Below are 24380 nucleotides of genomic sequence, written 5' to 3' on the forward strand. Positions count from 1 at the left end.
AAAAATAAAACAAGCAAACAAAAAAAAAAAAAAAAAAAAAAAAAAAATCAATTAAATCAATTCTTAAATTAGAAACTCAAAGAGCAGAAGTACAAATTTGTCTGGCAGAGTAACAAATCACTCTGACCAAACTACCAAAGCCACCATTGAAAGCTGTCTCGCAAAACAAGGGAATATTTTAATCTTGATTTAACTTTTTTATCAACTGGGTCATTAAATGATATTTGATAAGTTTTCACAAATTCTGATTAATTTGTATATTTCTATTTTAAGTCCCGCAGCACTTTACTAAATAAAAACGTCATGTAACGATGAACTATGTAAATAGCAACCTAAACAATGACCTAAACGTGATAAAATTTGCAGTGCATCGCCTCAATATTTTACTATTATCTCACATAATTATTCATAACATATGAAGAAGGAAGAAAAGAAAACAATAACAAACACGAGGTTCAAGGAACTGCATGGCTGCTTGGACCAAAAACTATAGTCTATAACCACGTGACTTTCTCTAATCATGCGTTCTCAGTTTTGTACTTTTTCCCAACAAAATTTTAGGGCTTTATACAATATACAGTGTTTAATGGTTTGACGGATTTCGAGTTGCTGTGGGTACAAGAGTACCTCGAGATCAAATTTCATAAGTTCCGTTCCGTACAGTAGGAGGCAGTGTCAAGCAACCCTACGAAACAATAACAAGCAGAAGATTCACCGGATATCCGGAAGTGTTGCATGGTGGGGTTCATTTCGTTGATCGCTAACCGAGTGGGTGAAGTAATGAATTAAGAGCTCCGAATGCTTTAAAAAATCCGCCCCGGGCTTTAGCCGAACGCGCGAGGTGTCTGTTAGTTTATCCAAGCAGCTTGAGGATGAATGATCGGAGCTGAATCATGATTATGAACGCGCACAGGAACAGCAGCAGAAGCAGCTCTGATGTGTGGATGTGGAGAGTCAGCGTAAACTGAACGACCGAAAGGTACCGACTCCTCTCATCCTCCCTTCCGTGTGTCACACACTCACACTCTTTCCCTGAATTTGAATTCAAACGTATATGCAAAAGTATACATTCTCTCTGACAGTGTTTTAGTGATCTGCTAGAAGAAACCGACCGCATCATTTGAATCTCCACACAAAGCCGCCGCTGTGGGTGTTGTTTCATTAACAGTCCACTGAACTTCCTCGCCTGCTTTCGATTCCCTTCAAACTCTGAAGCGTCTGGGCAGCTCATCCCTCATGGCCTCTTCATCGGGCACCGACGATGACCTGACGATCCCGAGGGCGGCGATCAATAAAATGATTAAAGAAACGCTTCCCAATGTGCGAGTGGCGAACGATGCCAGAGAGCTGGTGGTGAACTGCTGCACAGAGTTTATTCACCTCGTCTCATCCGAGGCCAACGAGATCTGCAATAAATCCGAGAAGAAGACTATATCCCCAGAACATGTTATAAACGGTGAGGATGGCTGTGAGGTCACTAGACGCTAATGAATCCATTTGGATACGTGTTGGAGAGTTATATTCATAGTCTGCTTAGTGAGTTTGAGTTGGAGGGTAGTTCATTCTGTTATTTATTCATTTTCATGTTATTCCAAAACCTGTATTTCTTTCTTGCTTAAGATGTACACAAAATAGGACGTTTGCTTCCGTCACCATTCACTGTCATTGGTTTATTTTCAATACAGTTCATGATGAAAAACCAGGCTAAACTCTGGGGTGCGTTTCCAAAAGCAACTATGGTCGCAAGTTCTGTCATTACCAATAGAGTTCAACAGAACTAACGACCCCTAAAGATGCTTTAGATTAGCTAAAGATGTTTTTGGGAAACACCCCTGCTTCTGCTTCTCTTAGATGCTCTCACTCTGTGGCCAGATGCATAAACATAGCTGATACATTAAGACTGTCTGAAGAACTAGTTTGGTTACGTTTGTCTCCTGGTCAGGTTTATCATTTGACTGATTTATAGGGGTTTTGGGCAATTTTCGTCTCTTCAGTCTTGAAGACTAGCTGAATATGCTCTGGGGGAACACCTTAAACTGGTTGGATTGGTTGGAGTTCATCCGATAATGAAACTCCTTGTATGCTCTTCATTCTTCTTTGGAACACAAAATAAGATAATTTGGAAAGTTTTTTTTTTCTTGCAGTGTTGAGCATTATTTTTTTTTTTTTAAATTGTATGAACAAAACTCATAACACAAAAACACTTTCATGCAGTCCTTCAAAAATCATCCCAGTATCCTTGTGTTCCATAGAAGGAAATAAGTCATACAGGTTTGGAGCAACATGAGGGGTTAAAAAAAAGAGCTTTCCCTTTAAATATGTTAATCAAATCCACAATGGTAATTGGATTGTCGTCCCTTTGTGGGTTTGAACCTGCAACCTTTTAGGTCTTCTGAGGTCTTAAGGCTTATTCACACCAAGCACGATAACTATAAAGATAACGATAAAGATATAGTTCTAAAAAATTTTCTCAATATTAAAGAATAGCAGAGTCCAGACTACAACTATAATGATAAAGGCATGGAGAAACGGTATCGTTGGAATCATTTTCAGAACGATTTTTTTCCAGCTGATGAACGATATAAACATTGACATCCAATCAGAATCCATTCTGCTATAAGAGCTTGAGGATTTAAAGCGGCAGATGCATGTGTGTTTAGAAAAAACAGACAATATCGTTCACTGGTTTGGACGCTAATATCGTTATCTTTAAAGTTATCGTTCTTGGTGTAACTAAAGATTAATTTACTATGTTTGGATTTGCAGAGACCGTGAATAGATAATATTGTGTTGAAACCATGATATAGATTTACAGCATAAATGTGTTGATCCTTTGTCCTACCGCTATATGTAACAGGGAATTGATTTATCTTTCCTCAGCACTTGAAAGTCTAGGTTTTGGGTCATACATCACAGAAGTAAAAGATGTTCTGCAAGAGTGTAAAACTGTAGCACTTAAACGGAGGAAGGCCAGCTCTCGACTAGAGAACCTTGGGATACCTGAGGAAGAACTTCTTCGTCAACAACAGGAATTATTTGCCAAGGTAAAAATCCTATAATAGCTTTAAAAGCATTTTGAAATGTGCACAAAGATGCTTAAATGAACTTCCCGCTCGGTGGCTTTCCAGTTTATGCCTTGTATTTGTGTAACAGCATGAACGCTGTGATTTCAAGTGGCTCTTCTGATAAGTTGGGCTGTCTTACAGGCACGGCAGCAGCAGGCTGAGCTGGCACAGCAGGAGTGGTTACAGATGCAGCAGGCCGCCCAGCAGGCACAGCTAGCGGCCGCTTCAGCCAGTTCCGCTCAGCAGGCCGGATCTTCCCAGGATGAAGATGAAGAGGACGACATGTGAATCCCGGCAGGCTTTCACCGAAGCACACAGATAGATTGACAAATATATATATTTACCGACATGTTCGGTCTCCCACACACACTCTGTTCTCTGTAACCTTAGCAGAGAGGGACCTCTGCAGTGTTCTCTTCTATATAAACTTATAAATCCCAGATCGCCAGTATAAATTCATACTGATGGTTTAGGAGCAATCATGGGCATTCTCCTGTGATTTGTTGCTATGTTTGACTCGATTCACTTGTTAACTAGAATTATTAGCTTTTGAGAATCCTTCTTTTCTTTCTCATTTGTTCCTGATTTAATTGAAGGCAGTTGGCATAATTTTCACCGTATCTGTGTGGGAAGGATGTTAACTCATGTGATGTGGCATGAGGCGCAACATGTTAATTGTCATTGGTTAAATTCAGGAGCCGGCGTTTCGAATTGCATTCTGTTTTAGGTGACTTGCGTATTTCTCTTATATTTGTCTTTGTAAAATAGCTTAAAGAGACACATCTGGGGAAAATGTTTTGGAAAATGATTTTTACAGCCGTTCATCCCCGCTTCTGTATTTCTCTTTGTTCTGCGAGTGAGATCTGAGAATGTGGTTTGTAATGTAGGATGTTGCTTTTTGGTTCTTTTTTTTTTTTTTTAGTTCAAGTGAGGATAAAGATTACGTGTAGATAGGCTTTTACCTGCCCTGTGTTCAAAACAGTATTCCAAGGAAAAGATTTACATGTGCAGTATAAAATCTGTCCCTTAGAACCAAAGATAGAAAAACTTTGAAAATTCAGTCACCAGATAGGCTTCAGAAATCTGCTCATGGTATTTCCTCTCTATATGACGTGGGCGCTTTGGTGCATATCGCACCGAGTGCTCTGTAACTCTCACTTTGTACAATGTTTTGATAGCAGATTTTTTCCAGGTGCAATGTGTAAAATTGGAGTTGTGAATGTGTGGTTAATTCATATCTTGTGATGACTGGTAAGATGTAGTTCAGAAGCGTATTCACATGCCTTTTGCAAAAGCTGTAAGCTGTATTCTCTAAGCAATAAAGTCGACCCGTTTTATAGACAGCCTGTGTTCTGTTTTGTTTTTGTTAATGACAGTATTTTAAATAAAACTTTTAAAGTGTTGATGAAGAAGTGTTCTTGATGGAGATTTTAAATGACAACAGTAAGAAAAGATGCAGAAAATGTAAAACTTGATATAATTTAAAATGGAAATACACGGTTGAGGTTATATTACGTTGCTTCGACAGATGGCGCTCCTAAAGAGATGATAATCCTGCTATGGCAAAGGCTTAAAACATTAATATTAATGACGCAATCTGGCGTTCTCCTAGTGGCCAAGAGTGATTTGCTGAATCTTTTGCTCATGAATATGAACAGTTTTTACGTGACTGGACGCTGTCCGAATGTTACCAGGCAACGTCAGCGTGGCCTAATTTATATTCATAAGCTCTGCCTCTGCCATAGTATAATTCGTAATTAAACTCACGCCGAAGACGTGTAGAGAAACTGTTGCGCTCCAGTCCTCCACCGTTCCCACCATTCCGCCTTATTTACGCGTACAGAAGTGAAAGGTCGATCGTTTTGTGAGTTCGACTGTATCAGATAAACAGAGACAGTTTTTCAGAGCATTCAAGTCAAGAATAACAATAAGTTAATGAGGTGACAGTTGTAACAGGCGAACTTTATGAACTGCCATCGACAGAACGGTCTGTTTTTCAAGTATTACACCAAGGCTGGTCTTCTATTCCCGTTTTTTTCCTCCCAACTAAACCCAGCCGAGATACGGTAAGTGTCAAACTGACAACATGTATACAATATGTATAAAGGCGTTTAAATATGTACTGCACTGTTCAGGGGTAAATAATCGTGTAAATGTTGATAAACATGTGTTTGATAGTTGCTGTAAGCAGAAGCCCATGTTCAACAATAAGAAAATTATTACCATGGCTGTTGAGATTTGTGGCAGATTTATCTATTTGCCATGGATGTGTTTCCAGCTACATTGTTTACGATATACAGAATCATTTATATCTGGATATGAAGAAATGATTCCTTTATGGGAGCTGCTACTTTTCTTCTGTTCTTTATGTTTGGGAAACAATGATCATCATCAGTGTTCTGCAGTAACAAATCAAGATGTGACATATCGCAGGAAATTCAAGAACATAGTTCATGTCATCCAGAAGAAAGCCAGAACAAACTCATTCTTTCTGACTGACATGAACCAGATGTGTAAACTTACTGTAGATGAATTTGCACCATTGATCTTTTAAACAAGTCTGTTCTGTCAGTGGCATTATATTTCATTTATTTTAGAAATGTTTGCTACAAGATATTAATATCATACTCTGTATTTACACAGTACAGCATTTGAAACAATGGCTGTATGGATGTTTCTAGGCTGTTAATTCTGTGAAATGTTTTGTCAGGAGTAGGTCTTAAATCTTTACCAGCTTTCTATGCTTAATGGGGTGGGGAGAACTATAGCTATTTTCATAAGCTATAACTCTGACAAGAAAGGCCAATAAACAAGCCTTTTTTGGTTGGAGTTATAGCTCATGAAAATAGGTATAGTACACCCCACCTCATTTTTTTGGGACATTATTTACTCACCCTTTTGTCTTTCCAAACCTTAGTACTTCCTGACTTCTTTGGAATACAAAAGAAGATATTTGGAAGAACTGTTTTCGTCCTATAATAGAAGTCACTGGGTCCAAGACAACACTGATTTGTCTATACAATACAGGATCAGAATAATGTGAGGTTGAGAAAAAAAAAAAAAACTTTATTTTTGAGGTGAACGAATTCTAAAAAGACTTTTACAGGGTTCATATGATGTTGCTAAAAACATTTTGTGTATTTGGTGTAATGAAATGTCTTTATATGGTTTAAGGTTCAAAAAACACATTATTTTCCACATACTGTACATTATTGTTTCTCCTCTGTGCCTCTTTTTGAAACACATTGATTTTTACAAAGCTCATTGATCTGAAAAGCGAGTTGTGTTCTGATTGGCCAGCTATCCAGTGTGTTGTGATTGGCCGAATGCCTCAAACGTGTGATGGAAATGCTACGCCCCTAAACATCTTTTGATGCCGTGTGTCCCATCTCGACAAGACAAAACCAACAAATTCCCTTTATAAACAAGGCATTTGTTGCATCCCGTGGGGTCATAATTACTAATTATAATGACTTATATTGTGTTTTTACTAGGGGCGGGACTCGATTAAAAAAATTAATCTAATTAATTATAGGCTTTGTAATTAATTAATCGAAATTAATCACATTTTAATCGCATATAAATATTTGACCTGAGAACAGTGAGAAGTAATTTTTTTCACATGGATTTATAGTATACCATTGAATAATGACTGAATACATAAGCTTTAAGCAGCAAAATATTGTTTATTTTTGTTCAACCAAGTCTAGCAGACCAGTGCAATTTTTGCCATGAAGTGTAGCAATAGCATATTTAGAAACAATTTAGAAATAGTACATTTCAGAAATTCAGGAAGAAAGTGTTTTTTTAAGTAAAACACAATACTGTCAATTACATTCAGAACATTGGAAACACTGACTATTAGAAAACATCTCTCTGTTGCTTCAGAGGCCATAACATACTAAGTCCAACTCTCAATAACCTTGGCCAAAACAATAAAGAGTTCAACATAAAGTGCCAGTTGCAACAACAAAATAATACATAGTTCAACATAAAGTGTAAAGTCCACGCTAGCTGCTATATGTTTTGCGTTGAGGTGATACTTGAGGCTCGATGTGCTGCAGTGAAATGCGAAGCGAACGTTAGTTGGTGCTCCAGTATAATCGGTCCGCCGAAACTCATCCAGTGAGAAACGTTCCGCGGTGCAAAAATAAGTTATTAAAAATGCGGGATTTTTAAAATTTTTTTTAATTAATCTTAGTTAACGCGTTATTTTTTGTGTAATTAATTAATCTCAATTAACGCGTTAAAGTCCCGGCCCTAGTTTTTATACATTGATTTGTGTATCACGCTACATAAACATAAAACCATGTCTTCATTTGTGATTGGAGAAACGACAAACGCTACTCTACACAGCTCAAAACTCCAGTTTGAATCATCAGTGGCAAATTCTTTAAATATGAAAACGTACTTACAGGCTGTGAGTCTACTTGCAGTTATCACATCACCATGGCTTTAATGGCCCTACTTTTCAGCATGCTATTAATATTGTATTTTTCTGTATCTGTGATACAGAATTTCATGTCATAGCATTTTCAATTAATTTCTTATAGGAAGTCTGCAGTGTGCAATACATACAGAGATACTTAAAGTTAATATAAGTTAGATACTTTCTGTCTGATTACTACATGCTATCAGGTCAGAGTCATGTTAAACAATGTATGTGGATTTACCAGTTTTGTCCAGGTTCAGGTACACGCAAGTTGCAAGGTTAGCCATTGGCTTTCCCTCTTAATTGAATCTGATCGCTCTGTAATGGATATTCATTTTGGGATTTGCTAAAAGTTAAATTTTTATTAAATTATTTATGTTTTTAAAGATTAATTAATGTCTAAGTGTTTTCATTTGGCCAATATATAATCAATATCATCCTAAATCAATAAATTAAAAGTCTTCTTCTTGTGAACTGATAGATACTAAATGTAAGTTTCTAAAAATACCTTTCTGTCCCTCTGAAGTCAGTAGATGAGGGGTTCTTAAACTTTTTTTGTCTGCCGAACCCCATTGATGTAAAATATTTGCTTAATATTTAAATATTTTTTTTCAAAACACATAAGGTTTTCTAATGTGGGTTATTAGTCACATGAGATGCAACTAATCTTTTTTTTTAGTAAGATATTTATTTATATTGTTTGCATTTATATGAAAATTGTAGAGAGAGAAAGGTATAGAGATAGATATAAAAAGTACAGAAAACACTGCTACTTGTCACTCTGAAACACATAGCACAACTTCTTTAATATATGCAGTCCTTGATTTGATAAACTTCACCATTTGAAGCATCTTGTCACTCATCTTGTCACAGTTAACAGAATCCACATTTAGTTTAATTTCATACTGCATTGGACAGAAATATATTCATTTAAGTAGAACACATTTTTTCAACAGTTAAATTAACAAATTTGGTTGAACAGTGAAGTAGAGAAAGGGATTTGAGTAATTAATCAAAATCTAAGAATGATTTCTGTAGGATCATGTGACTGGAATAATGATGCTAAAAATTCAGCTTTGAAATCACAGGAATAAATGACATTTTCAAATATAGTAAAATAGAAAACAAAAAATCATTTTAAATATAAAAAAATATTCCAGATTTAAAAATGTTAGAGTTTTTGCTACTTTGGATCAAATAAATGCAGACTTGAGCAGACAAGACTTCTTTAAAAACATAAATCTTACTGTTCAAAAACATTTGGATGGTACTAGTGTATCTAGTTATTATGTGATTCCTAATATCATTGTCTGTGTCCTGTGTCTGCTTCTTCACTGAAATTCCACTCAGAACTGCTTGCATGGTGCAACCTTTCTACAAACCCGATTCCAAAAAAGTTGGGAAACTGTACAAATTGTGAATAAAAACAGAATGCAATAATGTGGAAGTTTCAAATTTCAATATTTTATTCAGAATACAACATAGATGACATATCAAATGTTTAAACTGAGAAAATGTATCATTTTATGGGGAAAATAAGTTGATTTTAAATTTCATGGCATCAACACATCTCAAAAAAGTTGGGACAAGGCCACGTTTACCACCGTGTGGCATCCCCTCTTCTTTTTATAACAGTCTGCAAACATCTGGGGACTGAGGAGACAAGTTGCTCAAGTTTAGGAATAGGAATGGTGTCCCATTCTTGTCTAATACAGACTTCTAGTTGCTCAACTGTCTTAGGTCTTCTTTGTCACATCTTCCTCTTTATGATGCACAAAATGTGAAAGATCTGGACTGCAGGCTGGCCATTTCAGTACCCAATTCCTTCTTCTACGCAGCCATGATGTTGTAATTGATGCAGTATGTGGTCTGGCATTGTCATGTTGGAAAATGCAAGGTCTTCCCTGAAAGAGACGATGTCTGTATGGGAGCATATGTTGTTCTAGAAATTAGGTATAACTTTCAGTATTGATGGTGGCTTTCCAGATGTGTAAGCTGCCCATGCCACACATACTCATGTAACCCATACCATCAGAGATGCAGGCTTCTGAACTGAGCACTGATAACAACTTGGGTTGTCCTTGTCCTCTTTAGTCTGGATGACATGGCATCCCAGTTTTCCAAAAAGAACTTAAAATTTTGATTCGTCTGAACACAGAACAGTTTTCCACTTTGCCTCAGTCCATTTTAAATGAGCCTTGGCCCAGAGAAAACACCTGTGCTTCTGGATCATGTTTAGATATGGCTTCTTTTTTGACCTATAGAGTTTTAGCCAGCAACGGTGAATGGCACGGTGGATTGTGTTCACCGACAATGTTTTCTGGAAGTATTCCTTAACACATGTTGTGATTTCCATTACAGTAGCATTCCTGTATGTGATGGAGTGCCGTCTAAGGGCCCAAAGATCACAGGCATCCAGTATGGTTTTTTGGCCTTAACCCTTACACACAGAGATTATTCCAGATTCTCTGAATCTTTGGATGATATTATGCACGGTAGATGATAATAACTCTAACTTCAAGTTTATGAGATTTGTAAATTATTACATTCCTTGTGTGTCCCAACATTTTTGGAAACAGGTTTGTAATATTTTAGCACAAACATTAGTAAAGGCCACATTTTTGCCCCAAAGTAGGGCTGTCAGTAAAAAAATTAGTTCCTAGTTTAGACTGTTGGCACTGAATCTCAGTTTCACCACATATTTATGGTCATCTTTCTTTTATCAGTGTATGATTAAGCTACACAAGGCAGTAAATTTGTTATGACAGACATGATTCGAAACATAGTTTCTTACTCTTTTATAAACACACCCTGTACTAGGATGTGACACAATCTGCCTCTGACCTGTGGAGACATGGTTTGATCTCTAAGAAGCTGTTATTCTCATCATTAAGCAGCCTTGCTCTGTTGATCACAGCAGCTCCAGAGTACTTTTTCCAGATTGATCTGTTTCTTTGTTTTGAAGTTATTGACCTTTAAAGGTCAAGTGTTTCATTTTTGTATTAAATTAGCAGTTTAATGTACTGGGCCAACTATAAGTTATCCATTCAATAGTTGTTTTACTAATAAATGTAAACACTCTGGCTTTAAGGCACTTTGAAAACATTAGTTATGACGTGTTTACCAACTGCATGAGTTTGAGGCAGACCTGTTTACCCAAACAATGTCATTCAGTATATTAAGTGTTTCAACTTTAAATATCTCCATGAAAATAAATCCCATGAAATAATTTGGCTTTTAGTCTGTGTTTGCTTTGAATTAATTTGGTAATGTGCCTGTATTAATTGATTAAGAGCTTAATTAGAAGTTTATTAATCTCAGTGGAACTGTGCTGCTGAATGAAATCCCGGCAAACCTCACGTGATCTGGTTCCCACTACGCCAGTGCACATCGGCTCAGGGAATTCAAGGTAGAGCTCATTAGTCTAACCATCAGAGAGCACCTCTCTCATTGACTTCATTTCATTTGTCTCCCAGAAGGCTTTGCTGTAGTCTGTCTGACATCAGTAGTTCAACCGTAATTTTACGAAGCTACGAGAATATTTTTGGTGTACAAAGAAAACAAAAATAACTACTTTATTCAACAATTATTCTACACTGCGTAACCAACTTTGTAGGTCTGATGCCATCAACGAGAGTACCTTGATGTGTGCAGGGGACGGTTACGCGGAGGAGAAGAATTGTTGAATAAAGTCATTATTTTTGTATAATGGTCGAAGATGAAAAAATATGGAATTACTAATGTAAATATAAGACACCTTCTGCAAATGCAAATGGGTTAAAAAAATTCATTTGTGTGTTTTTCTTAAAAGTAAAGTTAATTTAGTTATGTTGTTTAAATTAACTACTTTAAGTCACTAGCAGCGCCAGGATTTTTATTGTAGGTGGGCCTCCAGAAAACTGTTTTTTCTGTGGCACTGAGGATTTTCTGCGGCACTGAGGATAGCAACTTATATCGCTGTCCTCAGCTCAATGCTGAAGCAGACAAAGAAATACACCTTAATTGTTGGCCTTAAGCTAACTTCATTTATCTCTTTTGAATGTTCAATACACAAAAAGACTGAAACGGAATTCTATCTTTGGAGGTTCTGTTTCTCTCTCCATTTATTTACCCAACATGGCAAAATTATTTAACTGTTTCTTATAAATTCAGAATGATAAGAAGAACTGTATCAACATGAAATAACAGCAACATTGAATCTGTCACAGCTGCTAAACACTGACAGCAGAAAAACAATACAACATTATTTAACGGTTTCTTATAAATTCAGAATGACAATGCTGACTTTAAAATAAAATAAGCTGCTTTATTATGTTTTACGTTTCATATTAGCAAAACTGTCTGTGTCTGTCTTGACGTCATTCATTTCATTGGATCACTTGCTGGTGACAATGCAGAGTCTACACGTGGGGTAGAAGCCCATGAACAATTGAAATCAGTTATTTCTCTTTCTAAATACATTCATCAAACTGTATTCTACTGTTTCTTTCCTTAGAGCAAATGTAGAGATCTTTGCTTTGGACAGTCATTTAAAAAAATTTAAGTTTAGTTGTTCAATCAGTCAGAGGTACAGAGTCTAATCCTATTTTTCAAGATTATTTTCGGTTTTGTGAACAGTATGTATATATGTATAATATATATGTATTTTTTTAATGGCATTTTCCCTATTTAAAGCTGCAGTCGGTAACTTTTGACGCTCTAATGGTTAATAAACAGAACTGCTCCGGGAGCGGTAAGAGAAACAACCAATCAGAGCTTCGGTCCGTAACTTTTTTTTTGCGTTCAAAGTATACAAAATTTATATAATAAGCGAGTACACCATGAATTCATTTTCCAAACCGTGTTTTTAGCCTGTCCTGAATCACTAGGGTACACCTATAATAAGTGTATATATTCAGACTATTTTAGATTGCTTCAGGGGGTACCGCGGCGGAGTAACCCAGTACCTTTGTGATTCTTCATAGACATGAACAGAGAGAAGTAGCTCCGGTTACAATGTCCTTCCGCAACACGCAAGCAGTTCTGTTTATTAACCGTTAGAGCGTCAAAAGTTACCGACTGCAGCTTTAAAGGAACACACCGACTTTTTGGGACTTTAGCTTATTCACAGTATCCCCCAGAGTTAGATAAGTCCATACATACGTTTTTCATTTCTGTGCATTTTGTAAGTGTTATTTGACCCACCCACCGCTAGCCTAGCTTAGCACAAAGACTGGATGTAAATGGATACTGTTAGCATAGTAATCCCAATAAGTGACAAAATAATGCAAACATTTTCCTATTTACATGTTGTGATCTGTATAGTCACAGCATGTACAAATAACAAGGCTATATGAAACAGAGACCATTTTTAATCGTATAAATACTGGGAACTATATTCTCACTAGGCGTAGGAGCACAGCTTACGTTACTTGGGCGGAGTGGCTACTTGGGCGGAGTGATTAGCGCAGCACACGAGACGCGCTGTTGATGATTCCGTAAACAAAACAAGTGACTAGCTAGACGTGACTCGTGATCCAACCCAAAATGCTGAACTGATGAATCGATGGCTACTTGCTCTGGAAATAGATCCAAACACACCTGTAAACACCATCACAAAGTATTTTGTTTGCTCTGAACATTTTACTGTAGACGAGTATTTTGAAAGAATGCAAGTTGCCACACGGGCCATGAAACGTGTGCTAAAGGATACAGCCATCCCATCGATAATAAAGACAGGACAAATTGGATCACCTGTTGCTGCGGTAAGTGTTCCGTTATGTTTTGAGATGACTAACATTGGTGGACAGCTGACCATTAGGTTCACTCGGCATGGGGTGTTTCTTCCAGTTGATCTTGTCACAATGGGAAAAAAAGACAACTCCCGGGTGTAGGGCAGAGAAATCTTCCGTGGTAGTGACGCAAATATTTTGATTGTCATCAAGCCTTGACATTGATGGCAATACCCCATTCATTACAACAAAGGCACTCGGTTTCTGTCGGCATAGGTTGGCATGTTCCACATTTACAGCACCTGTCTGTGTTCGTTCTGAATCTCCCTTCGACATCTTGTCTTACAGCTTCCAAAGTTTGTAACTCCTCGTCTGTGTATTCTGGCTAAAAACTATATGGTTCTGGATCTATTCTAGACTATATGGTTCTTGGTTTGATACACAGTAAAATTCCTCTGAATCTGACAATTCCTCAAAGTCAGCCATGATCACGAGTCATGTCTAGCTAGTTAGTCACGTTTGTTTGTTTACGGAACCATCAACAGCGCGTCTCGTGTGCTGCGCTAATCACTCCGCCCAAGTAACGTTAGCTGTGCTCCTACGCCTAGTGAGAATATAGTTCCCAGTATTTATATGATTAAAAATGGTCTCTGTCTCATATAGCCTTGTTATTTGTACACGCTGTGACTATACAGATCACAACATGTAAATAGGAAAATGTTTGCATTATTTTGTCACTTATTCGTTTAGCTGTCACCGACCCGGTTGGAAGATGTGGGCCAGGCAATGGTTCAGTTGGGCTTAGGCACAGTACGCATGCAATGTGAGCGATAACCATGCCAGAGCACGAAACAGACACTGTTTTGTGTGCGCTGTCATCATTATGTCTACAAACATATTCTATTACTACTACAACACTTTTCAATTAATTAAATTCAGTCAAGTATACTTAGGATTATAATGGCTCTGGTTTTCACCTTATTGATGAACAGGAAATGTAGTATGTGAGTAAAGCTGCAAATTATTTAATTAACATCAGCTGCCTGTGTAAAAATTCTCTAATACATACAAGTGAAAATCAATGTACAGCATACATTATAAATTAATTATTATTAGTTATTTGGCAGAATATTAGCAAAATTGGGTTTCTCCATTATCTCGTACATGACGTAAGCATGCTTCGGCCCAAAATGTTCAGTGTAAGTGTGAGTGCAGGCCAGTGGGGCAGTTATCGTGCTCGGATCAAGTCAACCATGTCTAGTGTGAGTATGCCGAGTGAAAATAGTATTTTTCAGTGATATGCTATTCACACTTATTGCAAATAGCTATAGATTCTATTTACACTATGTTAAAATAGCAAGATTTTCTGGTATATATACTAGTCAAGTAAACTGGGATTTGGGGGTCAAACGCACTCGGGCACAGTTCAAAATGCCTATGTGAGTACACCCTAAGTGTAAATAGAATCCATTGCTATTTGCACTTAGTTTAAATAGCATCTAATTGCTATTTGCACTTATAGTGTACACAGCATATATTGCTATTTACAATAAATAGCCGCTGCTTTACTAGGCTTGGAACATTTCGGTTACATTGCTATCTGTGAAGGGTAAGAAAGCTCTTGAATTTCATCAGAAATATCTTAATTTGTGTTCCGAAGATGAACAGGTTACAAGTTTGGAACAACATGAGTAATTAAAGTCATAATTTTTATTTTTTGGTCAATTATCCCTTTATGTCATTTATCAGTCATGTGTACAAATGCTAATTACACAGTGTACCCTAGTTGAATTAAAGGGGATCATATGATGTTGCTGAAAAGAACATAATTTGGTGTATTTGGTGTAATGAAATGAGTTTATTTGTTTGTTTGTTTTTTTTGTGGTATTTTGCATGTCTCTCTTTGTTAACACACTCTTTTGTTAGTCAGCTCATTAGAAGTGAGCTCCTTGCTTGAACTGTGTTCCGATTGACATGGTGCCTACACAGTGTTCATTGCTCCCTATTCCCTGAGCAGGGGAAATCTGTTGAAGTTTACCTCACTTCGGAACATTCATTCACAGATTTGCTCTGTGCAACGTCTACACACGGACAAGTGTATACCTCTATAAATAAATACGATTTAAATTCACATCTTGCACTTTAATGCACTTTGAATGGAACATATACATTCGCTTCAAACTGGAATTATGGCGGGATATTCTTTGATCCACTTCGCAGGGCACTTACGTTTGAATAGAACAAATGTCTGACGCGATAAGAAAAACATACAAAATGGGCAGACCAGGGGGTCACGAGAAATGGAATTAAGAAAGTGCTGACTTAAACCGTCTTTTTACACATTGCGTTGCATCAGGAAACAGTCCTCTGTAAAAAGTGCAGCACACATCTGAACTGTTCTGGAACAGTGTTGTAAATGCAACTTAACCACTGATTTCTTTTTACACAAAGTAGTTTTGCTTTCACAACGAACCACTGCATCTCCACAACACGGCAGCGGCAACAATAAGAATAAAAGTTACACCTTCTTTCTTTGTGTGAACATTTGAGCGGTGCTATGCAAATCTTCCCACATCGTGACGTAGACATGTGGGGGTGTGTTAGAACGAGACATTTTAGGAGTGCGTGTTTGACTCAACTTGTATGAAGAATATCTCTTTGGATTTGAGACTTCAGTATTTGCAACTTTACAGATCTTCTTTATGTACCAAGAGCTTGTAACACTCCAAAGAGAAAGGAAAAATTTTATATGACCCCTTTAACTCTTTAAGTATTTATTGCAACAAATGTTTCTGTCATCTAATATGTCATTTGTGGACTTTCAGGCTACTTGTTGGAAGCTTGTTGACTGAGAGGTGCATGGACAGCAGAAATCACTCAGATAAAGATGCACAGGTCACTCGGCATGAGCTGGTTAATTAGGTGTCCGCAGATAAATGCTGTGGTCCTGTTATAGCATACATGGGAAGGCAGAAAAAGGAGAACCCTGTACAAACTCACTGGCTAGGAAATTAACTGGTTGCCTAGAAACTGTACACCACACTAGGTAATAAAAGAAGAAAATAGGTTTAGCACCTAAACAAAAACAGCACACACCTTGATGTTTGGTGTCGACAAGCATCTTTTTTTGTCTTTGAGCCAAATATGATTAAGTAGATGATTGAGCTGTGGAAGAATGAGAGTTTGTGGGTGTGCTTTGAAGGAACAGAGATACGATAGTAACTTCATTATGCCTAATCGATTCTGTGCTTGAATGAATGATTGGGCGTCGCTGACGTGCCATGATTGTTTTGTGTAAGCGTGACTCTTTAAATGACCTCAGTACTCACTGTCCACAAGGCCTTATCGTTTGTCACGGTGTTGTGTTGTTGTGACAACTAGATTACACAAATTATAAACACTTAAAGGAGAATTGTGCTGCGAATGAATTAGAAAAAGATTTTAAGCTGACAAAAAAAGCATGTTTGTGATTAATACTAACATTAAATTAGCAGTAAGACGTAGTATTCGGACTTTGCCTCTACTTTATGTTTATTAAGTGTTTCATCTGGAGTCCCCCCTCTTCCTGTGTCCATGAGGAGTTTTCTGTTCTGTTGCCTAGTGATCTAAAAACCCAGAATGTATGCCGTTGTTGTAGTACTTGCTACAATTAGTCTACTGCCAGAATTCAGACTTGGCTATTACAAGCTTGTTGTGTCTCACTGTGTGTGTTTTGGCTGTGAAAGGATTACAGAGATTTTCTGCAAAGATCTCTTATTTAACTGGGTCAGTGAGGTTGTTCTTTTTTTTTTTTTGGCCAGATCTATTAAAGGTGCAATAGGAGATCTTGGAAAATGCTAACATTAGCCTGATAGCACTGGAAGCGAACGTCCCACCCTTCCTGCAACGCCGTCCAAAGCTACGGCTACATCAGCGGTTCCCAATTTCAGTCCATGTTCCGAAGTCAGTCATTAACCAGTGAGAAAACTTGAAAAATACTACAATACCAGGAAGGATGACCGGGTTGTTGATGTTTGTCTGCCATTTTAGCTCTGTCTGCACAGTGTGTGTGAATGCGCTAATGACGTATTCTGTCTGCATGAACAGGGTGCGCAGAGGTAAGCAGATACATACGTTGACAGGTAGGTAGGAAAGCTATTTAAAATGCCTGAACCGAGTGTTTTGGTTTGACGTACAGTACAGACCAAAAGTTTGGACACACCTTCTCATTCAAAGAGTTTTCTTTATTTTCATGACTATGAAAATTGTAGAGTTGTATGTTATATCAGATAAAATTAGATTATTTTGTTCAAAAAAGTTTTTCAGAACCATACAAACAATGCCTGTATTTGTCAGAGATTAGCTTATCTACTGTAACAGACAGCAGTTGTCTGCCTCAACTGCCTAAATTGACCGCTCCAGCTGCTTACAAGAGACTGCAATAAATGTAACATTTCATACTGATACAGTTGCTTTATTGTCCACAATAATCATACTATAGTTTGGTAGAATGTTAGTCGAATGTTCATCTCTGATGCATGGCTAAAAGAAACACTGTAAAACACTCAATCTGGCAAACTCTAATATGATTGGGTAGTCGTATGCACTAGAGATGTTCCGATACCCTTTTTCTCTTCCCGATACCGATTCCGATACCTGGGCTCAGGGTATCGGCCGATACCGAGTACTGATCCGATACCTGGGTGTGTATCTGTATATACAGCTGTATATACTACTAGCCCTGTGTAAATTGCTAGAATTCTTTTTATGGTGTGCTTCAGACAGATCCCTCAATAAAACATGAACAAATACATGGTGAACTACTGTATTTATTACAGTATTTTTATTATCTAACATGAATTTGACAGTATTATTTATTTTCATATGCAAAAAAGAACTTCAAATGCAGCCAAAAATCTAACACCGCGAACTAAAAAAGGTATTTAAGTTTTACAATATAACTGTATAAAAAAAACTGCAACAAATAAGTCTAGGAATATAAAAAAAGATCTATTAATCAGATAATCTCTTTACAACAAAACAAGTAAAAAACAAGCAACCATCTAGGCATAATTATTATTATTATAGAGACGTATTATTATTACTGTAGGCTACAACAGTAGCTTTATATATTGTCAATTTACTCATGTAAACCAAACATTTATTTTAATGGGCTGCCATGAAGATCTTTGAGTGTCTGTGTTTATGATATGACAGTATTCTCAAATGAAACGGTAAATTCTCATGAAGTGACGGTTTATGCGTTCGTGTCCTCATGACACACAGCAGAGACTACAAAACAGCGAGCTCTCGCGCATCTGTGCCAGTCACCCACAGAGATGTAGATTTTGCGGGAGTAATATTTAAATAGTATTTTGCAGTTTAATATTCACAGACACTAGTATATATTCGGCTACTGTCTGGAGCCCTGCGCTTTGACTTACACGGAAGCGACTGAACGCAGCTGCCGGTACTGAATATACTTGAGAGTCTGTAACTACCGGTACTACAGAGACATACTGCTAACCACTGATCTATAATATAGTAGCGGCTTCACTGTCTTTTGGCAGTTTAGAATGTGATGAGTGATCCAGTCATATATAGATCAGGGCTGCTAACGCGTTTTCATTTCTTCTTCGCTGCTCTAAACAGGGGTTGCTTGTGGCAACACAGCACAACTTCCTGTGTTTTCAATGCATTCTGAGCAGCGAAGAAGAACCGTGCAGCGGTTAGGCAAAGCTTGCGGTCATAACTAGGTCTTTTTTAAGAAAATGGTATCGGATCGGTATATGGGTTCATGTACTCGCCGATGCCGATGCCAGAATTTGTTGTGGTATCGGAGATATTTCCGATACTAGTATCGGAATCGGAACAACTCTAGTATGCACTCATACACATATGGATGATTTTACAGATTTTTATTTTTTGGCTACAAAGTCATGTTTTTGAGGATGAAATATATTCCCAGACTTCATGTCCAGAAAAGGTGTAGAGAGGCTGGAGATTTCATTTCATCGATTGAAATCATGCCAAATATGAACATGCAAGGAGGAAATATTGACCATAGGGATTTTACAAGAATTGTGTTTTTCAGGTTTTGTCATGCTTCACGTCTAACTGCATCTGTTGGTTGATGAAGGTGAGCCTTAGGGGTTAAACTGGTTTCACTAGAATATGGTCAGATCCTCTTGCTGATAATGTCCAACCTGATCCAGATAATCAGTGTTTCCTTCTATTTCTGAGTTTTATATCCTCCTGGAATACTTTTGTTGTTAGCATTTACTTTCACAATCCAAAATGGGGGTTAAAAGTTGCCAAAAATCTGCGCGGATGGAGTTTTTATTACCTGCACAGTTAATAAGTTGCCCAAGAATTCTCCTCTCTTTGTCCATGTTTGTTTATTCTGTCTCAAACGTCTGTCTATAATCTTTCAATGAGCACACAGTTTGTAATAATATTTGTGGATATACATATACTACTGTTCAAAGGTTTGGGGTTGGTAACATTTTTATATTCTAATATGCTGATGTAGTGTTCATGAAACATTTCTTCTTATTATTATTATTGCAAAAAAAAGTTGTAGTTTTTTTTTTTTTGGAAACTGCAATTCATTTATTCAAGATTCTTTGAGGAATATAAAGTTCAAAAGAGCAACATTTCTGAAATGTTTTGTAACATTATAAATGTCTTCACTGTCCCTTTTGATCAAATTAATACATCCTTGCTAAATTAATGAAAAAAATAAAAAAAAACTCAGATGTTTAATACAATTACAAACACACACACATGCATGCGAGCACACACACGTTTACTTAGCTATCTAAATGGGGACATTCCATAGGCGTAATGGTTTTTATACTGTACTGTACAAATTGTATATTCTATCGCCTACACCTAAACATAAAACTGTCTGCATTTTCACAATTAAAAAAAACAACTTTATTTTTATAACAGTTTTACAAATTAGGACGTCCCCAAAGGGAGGTTTTTGGAGATTTTGTCAGGTTTAGCTCACTTTTGGGTACAAATTTGTTCCCAAAATATGGTAAAGTAGGAACACGCACACGCAAACGCACACACACACACACACATTTTTCTTCCTGATATATGGATAGCGATTGGAGAGTGATGAAATCTGGGGAACACTGACCCCTAGTGGGATAAAGACAACAATGCATGCAATTACAGCGTGATAGAGCAATATTATCAAGCTCCTAAATTACTTCAGAGATTAGTGTTATATAGAAACACTATGTATTTTGTATTTGCTTGTCTGTCTGTCTATCTAATTTATATCTATCATAACAGTCTTTAATAAGTTAACATTTACAAAATTTATTCTAAAGACTTCAAAAATTTTAAATGAGATTTTTTATTTTTTTTTATTTTATTTAGTATTTGTGTTAGAATGATATATATTGTAAAAAGCACTATACAGTTAATTTAAATTTGAAGTACAATTTTCTTTCAGGTCTTTGTATCAAATATTATTTTAAAAGCAGACAGTATAAATGCACTGTCAGCTTACTAGAAAGCCAAACATTTACAAGTATTGTTTTAATCACTTCTTTTGACTTAAGTAGAATGTAAAATATAAATCAATTATTTAAACAAAATTATTTATTTTAAGTAGGGATTTGCAAAAAATAGTTAATACATTCGGTAACACTTTAGAAGAGGGAACACGTATTGACTAGTAATTTACTCCTAATTTGCTGCTTATTAATTGTTAGTAACATAGTTGTTAAATTTCAGTCTGAGATAGGATTAAGGGATCTAAAATATGGTAATGCAGAAAAAGGCATCAATTATTAGTACTTGATAAATACTAATAAACAGCCAATATGCTAGTAACATGCATGCTCTTATGCAACTAGTTTATACAAAGAATTGGTCCTTAAAATAAAGTGTTCCTCTCATTCCTCTCATGAACAACTTTAAAGGGCCCTCCATCATCCTAATTATAAGGTTACGGGACAGTTGTCTTATCATACATGATTACTTTTGGATGTCTAGAGCTACAATTCGTGGTTAATATAATTTTGGAAGCCACTTTCTCCACTAGGGGGAGTCAAAGAACTGTAAAAAGAGTTTTATTAAGATGCCATCAACAAAGTACACTGGGTTCTTCAGTTGCCGTGCACAAGGTCCAGCATGTATATATTATAATTCTGTGTATAATCTAATTGAATCCCACCATTATGTGGTATTATATTAGACTATTTGCATGCTGGAATGGTGCTCCTTCAGCTCTGCTCCTCCACTTCTCACAGAGGACTAAAGTGTTTTCAGAGTAAAGGCCCTGTTGTTGTGTCCACTCCTTACGAAACAAAATTCTTTGTGAAAGTTTCACTCTCAAAACTAGCCTAGCATTGTAAAAACACACTCAACAGTATAGGCAGGTCAGGTGTGCTCATCGTTTCCCAGAACGCAGCCGTAGTTCACGTGAATGAAAGTGTATTTGTTAAATGTTTAAGCAGAGAGCAGGTTGGAATGCATGAAGTGTGTAATACAATCTGTGATGGAGTGTCATACTGAGCTGCTTTAGAGGAGGGAGGCTCTTCTTGGCTGAGAAAGGCTGTTTTTTCACCTCTGCTGGAGGAAGTGTGGGAAAAATTCCTTCTTCTTGCAAGACAACAAGAGCAGCCGGTTTTGGTTTCAGTCTTTCTTTTGTGTGGATCGATGGCTCGCTCTCTCAGAGCTCATAATCATGTGTGCTCTTGGCTGGTGGGCTTGCATTAATGGTATGCTATATCTAATGGGCACAGCGGATGTGAATGTTAACCCGTCTTTGGCAAATGTTGTATGTGCAAAAGACCTGGAAGCATCGCTGGTATCCTGTGGAAGTTTTTAAGCAGAATGTATGGTTAGGAATGCATTTGTGTGTCTGCAGGAGAGACATGCCTCAATATGCGTTTGCACAAGTTTATTTGTTGTTGTCTTCTAGGAACGTATGGAATGCCCACTAGTGAGATGTGAACTGTTAAACGAATTAAATAAAAAATTATAATGCATATATATTTATTCTATTTTTTTCTAATAGTTACTTTATTTTTAAGTTTACAAAATTACCAAAACTAAATATAAAATGTAAAAAATAAATAAATATGAAAGTATACACGCGATCCTGAATCACAAAACCAGTTTAAATTGCATAGGTATATTTTTAGCAATAGCCAACAATACATTGTATGGGCCAAAATAATCAATATTTCTTTAATGTCAAAAATCATTAGGAAATTAAGGAAAGATCATGTTCCGTGAAGATATTTAGCAAATTTCCTGCCTTAAATAATAGCTTAATTTTTTATCAGTAATATACAATACAAATGACTTAATTTGAACAACTTTAAAGGTGATTTTTCTCAATATTTAGATTTTTTTGCACCGTCAGATTCCAGATTTTCAGATAGTTGTTTCTCAGCCAAATATTGTCCAATCCTAACAAACCATACATCAACGGAAAAATTATTTATTCTGCTTTCAGATCCCAATAATAAAAAAAAGACCCTTATGACTGGTCTTGTGGTCCATGGTCACAAATTAAAAAAATAATAAAAATAACAACAGCACAGAAAATTACTAAAAAAGAATCAAATGAAAGTAAAATAAGAAAAAATATGAAAAAAAAAATTATAGTACTAAATATATAAATAAAATAAAATTAAACTAAATAAAACACTGTCAAAGTGAGAATTGACACCTTTGGTCTACATTACCACATTTCTTTATTATAGGCCATACCCTTCAAGACATCTCTACCTTCCTGTTTCGCAAACATCTGCACATATATGGACATTGAATTATATGAATGTGGTTGAGTTCCGTCTGCCATGCGTTTAGCTCCCCCTTCACAAGCACGTACTAGACTCACACTCTCCCACGTCCTCTGCGCAGACACACTCACTCGACATCCGCGCAGACCGGCTCGAAGCACAGACAGACGTGGCCTGGCAGGAAGTGATGTTACTTGGCTTTGTAGTACTGGTCTTTTTGATCATGCGTGTAGCAGTATGCCCCACAGGAAAATGAGGAAGTGCTTCATTTAGGATTTGTTTTTCTCTCTGTCTGTTAGTGCGGGTGCTGACCACAGATAACTTTGTAGTTGCTTGTTAACAGAATATGAAGTTCCTTGTTCCTGTGTGTGAGGGTCATGTTTTGCCTACAAAATGTACCACAAGAATAACAAAACCTGAAATCAGCTGCACTGTGAGGATGAGCCAGTAGGACCAGAAAGAAAATTTTAATAAATGTACAAAATCATCATTTTAACTCAGTGTGAATTGTGGTCTGCCAAACAAATATGCCCCACTCTCTAAACCCTTATGAAACAGAATATAGTATATGGGAATATACTGGAAAATACAATGAGATATATTCAATTAAAAAAACTATAGGCCTAGTGCTTATATTTTTCAATACTACAATATATTCATGTACCAAATGTGGCTATATATTGATACATAAAAAATACATATATATCAACAAAGACAAAAACGCCACTTCATTTTTACATGCATTAGCTGTAATGAAAAAATTCCATTTCATAAGGATTGTCTCACTTGTTTGCATAGATCATCATCACACACATCTGATTGATGAAAATGTGTGTGATGCTATATAGGAAAAAAAGTGTTTATTGAAAACAAATATGAAGTGTTTTGGATTTTTAGACAATTCGATGGCAACATGGTGGGAAAAGGAACATAGTTTTAGAGGAAGTACCTGTACAAGACAAACAATTTAAAAATATGAGTAAAATAGAGTAAAAATATGCATTAAAGTTTATTTTGGCTTGAACTGAAAATATTATATAAATAATCAGTATTAAAAGATTACAAATTAAAACAATAGAAGCTATGTACAGTTTCTTCCATGACAGAGAAACAAATTTGTCTAATTGACTGCTGGTTTATGCCACTGTGGAATAATCTTGCCAGCTGCATCTTGTGACTTGTAGAGCAGGTTCCTGCTCATAACTTCATTTAGAGAAAATAGGGAGAAGCCCTGTTAGGAGAGCCAGTGAAAACAAAGGGACAGAGTTTTACAGCAAGTAGAAGACATAACTTACCTGTGTGTCTGCTGCCTGGATCAGTCATATCCGCATATCTGCACATAATAGCTCTGTTCTAAACCCGGCGAGCTGCCTAGGCAGGATTTTAAGGCATCATATGCATTCCTTATGTTAGGCTG

General features: G+C 36.7%; 2 protein-coding genes across 4 annotated transcripts in view; both read left to right on the forward strand.

Moving 5' to 3' along the window:
- Positions 1–708: 708 nt before the first annotated feature.
- Positions 709–4408, forward strand: LOC113097661 (protein Dr1). The gene is made up of 4 exons (XM_026262925.1): positions 709–979; positions 1083–1456; positions 2881–3044; positions 3207–4408. The coding sequence occupies exons 2-4, from the start codon at positions 1237–1239 to the stop codon at positions 3351–3353; spliced, it is 531 nt and encodes a 176-aa protein (XP_026118710.1). The 5' UTR covers positions 709–979; positions 1083–1236; the 3' UTR covers positions 3354–4408.
- Positions 4409–4811: 403 nt separating this feature from the next.
- The window catches only part of gng12b (guanine nucleotide binding protein (G protein), gamma 12b), a 47814-nt gene continuing 28245 nt past the window's right edge, over positions 4812–24380 (forward strand). The window contains exon 1 of one of the 3 annotated variants that reach the window (XM_026262943.1): positions 4812–5131. The gene's annotated coding sequence lies outside the window, so the exon portion shown is untranslated. Of the gene's footprint in view, positions 5132–19103; positions 19327–24380 lie in introns of those variants that run through there. The other 2 variants (XM_026262936.1, XM_026262954.1) reach the window with 2 other exon arrangements.

The sequence above is a fragment of the Carassius auratus genome, chromosome 6 (assembly GCF_003368295.1).
Source record: "Carassius auratus strain Wakin chromosome 6, ASM336829v1, whole genome shotgun sequence".
Taxonomy (NCBI): domain Eukaryota; kingdom Metazoa; phylum Chordata; class Actinopteri; order Cypriniformes; family Cyprinidae; genus Carassius; species Carassius auratus.